Here is a 6,937-nt window from a genome sequence, read left to right on the forward strand (position 1 = left end):
TTCTCTAACCGACAACCATCACATAAGAGCTATAGTGATGATACAGCGATCGACCTCACGCTGCCAGAGCATCTTATACCCGGCCAAAGGTATAAGACCTGAACTGCCTAATGGATCCACTAGTCTAATCTGAAAAGGATTCATCTAGAAAGTATGATCCTTTTCTACCCATGGTGGCTAGCATGGTTCTATGGGGGCTGTGGGTTCTTTGAACGCTCCCCCAATTCGGTGCTCGATACTACTCCCAAAATGTACTGGCTCTTATGTTTTTAAAACATATTTATTCCTGCTGATATGAGATAATTACTCAAAACTAGCCCGAAGGCCCCTTTGGAAATCTCAGTTTCCAACCTTATTCAAATGTAAAGACATTTCTTTAAAACTCCTTTGGGAATACATAGCTCCCTAATAACTTTGAGAAAAGAACTCAACTTTAAACTTTTTACTTTCCTTGAACTCTTGGCTTGATGTGAAACTCTTAACTTTTGACTTGACTTGAAACTCAATACTTAACTTGGAACTTGAGTCTTAGAATGAAGTTAAAACGTTCAAAGAAGACTCTTGGAAAACCTTAAAGTCTTGCTTTGACTTACTTACTTCTAAGCTTGACTTCACTTGACTTGGAACCATCTTTCCTTGAATCGAAATTATGAATTCAAGGTGTTCGATCACATCTTATGGAGGGATTCTTGAACTCTTAGACGTACTTTGGAGTGTCGGAACAACTATAAAACATAGGCATAATACTTTGGAACAAGCATGAGAAGGTGAGGAAAGAAGTGGGGAAACTTGGCTGAGACCTCAGATTTCTGGTGACACAGATGAGACTTACGGACTCCATCGACGGACCGTAGATGGACTTACGGTCCGTACTGCAGGTCCGTAGATCACTTCAGAGATTTTTCCCCGGAATTCATTTACGGAAATGACTAAGTGTTGACCTACGGTCTTGACTTACGGTCCGTAGGTCAGATCACGGACCGTAGATCGATGTCCCAAAACCCAACTTCTGCCCCGATCGACGGTTGACCAGTACGGACCGTCAATCGATCTACGGTCCGTAGGTCAGGCCCGTAGATGGGGATCGACAGCCCAGAAATTTCTGCGAATTGATGGTGATTCAACTTTGAAAGGGGCATACCTCTTAGAATCATAATTTCCTCAACATACCATAGGTTCAATTAATTCCACAACCTCAATCATGTCTCACAAAGAACAATAAGTTCAACAACACTACCAACAACATCAACAACAACTAACAACTTCAACACTTCAACAACAAACCCCAATCTTTTCTCAAATCATAGAATAAACTTGGTATGTGTGAGGGANCTTCAACAACAAACCCCAATCTTTTCTCAAATCATAGAGTAAACTTGGTATGTGTGAGGGAAAGGATCAACCCACACGAAAAGAACTCACATACCTCTTAGGGATCACCCCCGACGAAAATCCACGACGATCTTGACTAAGCTCCTCTTTCTCCTCTTCTTCTTCTTCTCCTTCTTCTCTTCTATAATCTCAAGAACCCTAACTCTTTATCTTCCAAAAAGGGACAAAAATGATCCAAAAATCATCCTAACTCAACAATATGAGTTCAATTAAAAAGGTTTGTGAAAGGACCAAAATGCCCTTAAATTTCCGGACGGATTTCCCTTCCAATTGCCCAACTTCTAAAGGGCATAACTCCCTCATACGAACTCGGAATCGAGAAAACTCGGTGGCGTTGGAAAGATCGCTCCACGAGCTTCGCAACCATAATTGGAACTACTCCTAACTCATCCTGAGCTAGGAGTTACGACTACTCAAAGTTGGCCAAAAACTCATTGATTTCCATACTTAGCCAAATTTCCATTTTTTCAAGCTCCTTCAAAGCCACTTCAAATTGTCGGATGTTACAATAATGATTAAAAATATGTATTTTTAGCCTCACATCAATAGAGAGGAGGATGAAGAAATTGAAGGAAATATAGACAAAGCAACAAGGTATATAGGATTATAGCCATAGTAGATTAGGCTTTAGGAGAGTGGAGCCAAGAGAGGTAATTTAAGTCAACTGTCACTTCCTTTGCAAGTGAAGACAAGATTAGACGGTGACATAATTTTCAACAGCTATTAGTAGACTGCAAAAGGAATTTCAACCCAGATAAGTCAAACATTGTAATACTAAGTGTCAAGGCAAGAAAAATCAATTTTCAAAAGCTATAAACATGAGCATGCATTACTTCAGAATCATTTTCAACAACAGACTTCACAACTGTGATATCTACAAAAAGTGATTTTCCATTTTAGGGCTTACATAGTTGTGACCATTAAGCTACCTTGTCTAGACTACGATAACTTATAAAAAAACTCTCTAGCATTAAGCAATGGTCTTGGGGTCAAATGGGGAGTTAGAGATCTGGGGTTGGGTAAGAACTCTACAATGAAGGAGGTCAGGAGCATTTGAATATCTCCACTTATGCTTCAGCTAGATAAAGGAAATCACAGAGGAAGAAACAGGGAAAAGAGGTAGAGAAAAAAAAAGGCCATTTACAGAGAGTTATGAGCTCAACCACAATACTAGGCGCCTCTATCGAAACCACTTCTGGGATCCACTGTTCCACCGGATTATACCTATACAGGAGAAAAGGTGGAAGTTAGAAAACATATGGAGAAGGAAAAGAGCAAGTTAAAAAAATCTTACCTTTGTGAGCTGAGAAACAGGGTTAACATTGCAAACAAGAGCAAGGTGTTGATGATCTATGACAAAAGGGAGAGGAAGGTTGGATTCCATATAGCTTCTGGCGGGGCGATACGGGGAGAAAGAAAAAGAGCTCAAATTTGAAAACCCTATCTTTTAGGGTTTTGATATAGAAGTTGGTAGTTCCATTTAATGGATTGGGCCAAAAAATTTCTCGTTGTTTTGGGCTGATCCAATTTTTTGATTGGTCTTGTTTTGTACAGATTATTTGAAAAATGAATAAAAGGAGATACAAAGTACAATATTTAATTATAAAATAAAATAAATCTTTAATAATATACACGTTTCAAAAGCATTTGTTTGAATTAATAATTGCTTAAAAATGTAAAATGATGAATTTTCATCGGAGAGATCCGAATTTTGAAATAAGTTGATGTGGTCTACTACACCTTTCACCAATTTTGTATGAGTGTGTGTATATAGAAAAACCACCAAATTTATGCTTTTTTAAGAGTTAATGACATACTAAACACAGAATAAAGCACTTCACAAACGACGAATACATTGGAATGACTTATTTTAAGAAGAGGGAAACATACTTACCCAAAAAAGTATTTTCCGACTTCAAACATATGAGGATGAGAACAACATAATGTCCATCAACATATATCCGCCCATTGTTCTAGCCTCCGTAAGCTAGTTCAGAGAATTCGTAGTCTTTTCTCTTCCTCTCTTCCCAATTTTGTACCCCTTGGTTTCCTATTGTATTCATGTTAGTATTTGGTTATAGATGATCATGATCTTGTATTGAGTATTTAATTGATACAACTTCTCAATATCTTCAGATTTTTTATGGAAAAGAAGATAATGTTGGTTAATGAGTAAATAACGGTGGACACATTTTTGGTGAATTGAGTGTAAAACATTAAAGTACTATGGTTGAGCTTCTAATTCACCCTTTATGTAATTAAAATATTACTATTTAATTAGCTTTTGATTTGTTGTCGGGGTAAAATGGTAAACTAACTATTAGAATATTGACCCCCGATTTGCCTAAGGAATAAGTTATTCTATATGTTCCTTTGTCGAGTACTAACATTGTGTTAAGTAAAACAAGTAAATTAATGATACAATTCTTTATCGTGGAAAACTCCGGCTCATATAGAGTAAAAAATTATGGCCTACACCTCTATAGGATTTAACTCAACTTCACTAAACTCTGAGTCTCAACCAAACATTACAAGCCTATGTAATCTAAGGACTTATAAACACCAGTTCCTAAATGTCAACAATCAACGAGATCGTCGAACCTACTTCAAGTTATGAATTCAGATTATAACTCTTGCAATCCTATGAACGAACTCTAATTCCTAAACTTCAACACAAACCTCTCAAGGTTTATGTTCCCAAGTCTTCCCATCTTGAAGACTATGTTCTTACTTCAATTTATACCTCACTGGATCTAGAAAGCATTAAAGATAAAACTCGATAAAACGCAACACAAGCAAGGTTGACTTAAGAACTATAAAGTATAAGCCTATGGAACAGGTTCTTCAATCTTTTTTTCTTACGTTGGCTAGCTGCACTTGTATCTTCGGTCAGAACGCTCTCATATTTGATTGTGTTCTACTTGTAAATCTATGTGTACTTGCGCAAGTCAATCAGAAACCCTTGTTTTATATTTATAGATGTGAAACTTCTCCTTTTTCAAGAAGATGTCCTTCCTTCTAAGGATTCCTACTCTATAGATAAGAGCTTCCTACTTTTAGCATAGCATGATCATAGTTCATGAAGCAAAAAGTTGTTAGTGGAAGCGAGACCGTCAATTCAAAGGGATAAAGCAAAGAAGAATATGAAATATGGTCACATCCTATCTATTATTCACTAATGATACTAACATAGGTTAGACAATTTCAATTATAGTTTGGCTTAAAGGAGTGTGTGAACTCTCTGTAAAAGCAATAATCTGAAATTGTTGAAAGTACTTGACAACATTGTGTGGATAATGAAATTCTGCGCTTGAAAATGGAAGTGATCAAATTGAATGCACAACCGTTCACCTTGATGCAAGAAGTGGTTGGAGCCGTGGCCGGGCCCCAAGAGGGAGCCATGTGCGATGGAGAAACGACATCATCAACTGGGGATGGGGATGGAGCTGCATGAGTTGGTGAAGCCGAATTATCAACCAGAGATGGAGATGGAGATGCATGAGTTGGTAAAGCCACATTATCAACGGCATGACTGCAATAGTTTCTCACTTTGCCTAGGAAAATTGGTACCCTCTTTGAGTGCGTATACCCTCTGTAAAAGCAATCATCTGAAATTGTTGAAAGTCCTTGGCAGCATTGAGTGGATAATGAAATTCTACGGTTGAAAACGGAAGTGACCAAATCTAATGCACAACCATCCACCTTGATGCAAGAAATGGTTGGAGCAGTGTGCGGTGGCGAAACTACATCATCAACTGGGGATGGAGCCATATGTGTTGGTGAAGCCACATTATAAATCGGAGATGGAGTTTGAGTTGGTGGTGATGGTATTTTTGGGTGAGTACGCCACCACCATCGAGGCCACAATCGAATTGAAGAAGTACCAAACGATTCTGTTTTGGGTTCAGTTGCAGTGGCAGTAGCAATGCCTATGCAACCCAACAACAGAAACACACATAATAATGTGCCACTTCTCGATGACGACGACATGTTTCAAAAGAAAGAATGAATAATTAGCTGAGATCAGAGGAAAATAATTTCAAGCGGTACTTCCAAATCCTTTAAAGTTGTATGAATAATTAATATGAGTTGATATAAATAGGCAAATAATTTAGGGGATACTTCCCAATCCCTTTATACTTAGAATATCAACTTCTATCCAAATTAGGATTTCTTTTAATAATAAATTAAATTTATAATTCAAAACTGTGTTGCAATCAAACTACAACTCCTTGTACTCAATCAACACAAACGCCAAAAACATACACTTAGGGCACAAACACAGATCCTTCTGCTATGGCAAGTGATTCCATAATCCCTCTTCTTCTTCTTCCTGATGAACTCATAACAGAGATCCTCTTAAAGCTTCCTGTCAAATCTCTGTCGAAATTCATGTGCGTTTCTAAATCATGGCTTCAACTAATCTCTAGCCCTACTTTTGTGAAGAACCATATCAAGTTAACTGCTGATGACAAAGGATACATCCATCACAGACTTATATTTCGAAACATCGATGGAAATTTCAAGTTTTGTTCTCTCCCTCCCTTGTTTACCAAACAACAACACACCGAGGAGCTATTTCACATCGATTCCCCCATCGAAAGATCCACTTTATCAACTCACATTGTCGGCTCTGTCAATGGGTTGATTTGTGTTGTCCATGGCCAAAAAGAGGCATATATATGGAACCCCACTATTACCAAGTCAAAGGAATTACCCAAATTTACGAGTAATATGTGTTCTAGTTCTATCAAGTATGGTTTCGGATATGATGAGTCACGTGATGATTATAAAGTTGTATTTATCCATTATCCTTATAATCATTCTAGTAGTTCCAATATGACAACTGTGGTGTACATATATAGTTTGAGGAATAATTCTTGGACAACATTCCGTGATCAGCTTCAGTGCTTTCTAGTAAATCATTATGGTAGATTTGTTAGTGGGAAGCTTTATTGGACTTCATCGACTTGTATTAATAAGTACAAGGTGTGCAAAATCACTTCTTTTGATTTAGCAGACGGGACATGGGGAAGCTTGGAGCTTCCCATTTGTGGAAAAGACAATTTTGATATCAATTTGGGTGTTGTGGGAAGTGATCTTTCTCTGCTTTATACTTGTCAACGAGGTGCTGCTACCTCTGATGTATGGATTATGAAGCATTCTGGAGTTAATGTATCTTGGACAAAATTGTTCACCATCAAATATCCTCAAAATATTAAGACACATAGGTGTTTTGCACCTGTTTTCACATTCTCTATACATTTTCGCCACGGTGAAATTTTGCTTCTTCTTTGCTCAGCCATCATGATATATGATGGTTCAACAAGACAACTAAAGCACACTTCTGATGTTATGCAATGTGAAGAAATCTATGTAGAAAGCCTTGTTAATCCCCTAACGATATCTGACCAGGGACGTCGTAACCAGGAATCTCCACAATCATCACATAGCTGAGAATTTGTAAGGATTGTACTTAGTTTAGCTTGTTATGCTCTTTTTGCACCTTTTTTTGCTGCCAAATATAGGACAAGACATTGAATAT

General features: G+C 37.6%; 1 protein-coding gene and 1 pseudogene across 1 annotated transcript; one reads left to right on the forward strand and one right to left on the reverse strand.

Annotated features, from left to right (window-relative positions):
* LOC125855966 (F-box protein At4g22390-like) overlaps positions 1 to 2,776 on the reverse strand; it is a 6,546-nt pseudogene extending 3,770 nt beyond the window's left edge.
* Positions 2,777 to 5,688: 2,912 nt separating this feature from the next.
* On the forward strand, positions 5,689 to 6,849 carry LOC125854928 (F-box/kelch-repeat protein At3g23880-like). The gene has a single exon (XM_049534536.1). It carries the CDS (start codon positions 5,689 to 5,691, stop codon positions 6,847 to 6,849), a length of 1,161 nt encoding a protein of 386 aa, XP_049390493.1.
* The last annotated feature ends 88 nt before the right edge of the window (positions 6,850 to 6,937 follow it).

This window comes from Solanum stenotomum, chromosome 2 (genome assembly GCF_019186545.1).
Source record: "Solanum stenotomum isolate F172 chromosome 2, ASM1918654v1, whole genome shotgun sequence".
In the NCBI taxonomy this organism is placed as follows: domain Eukaryota; kingdom Viridiplantae; phylum Streptophyta; class Magnoliopsida; order Solanales; family Solanaceae; genus Solanum; species Solanum stenotomum.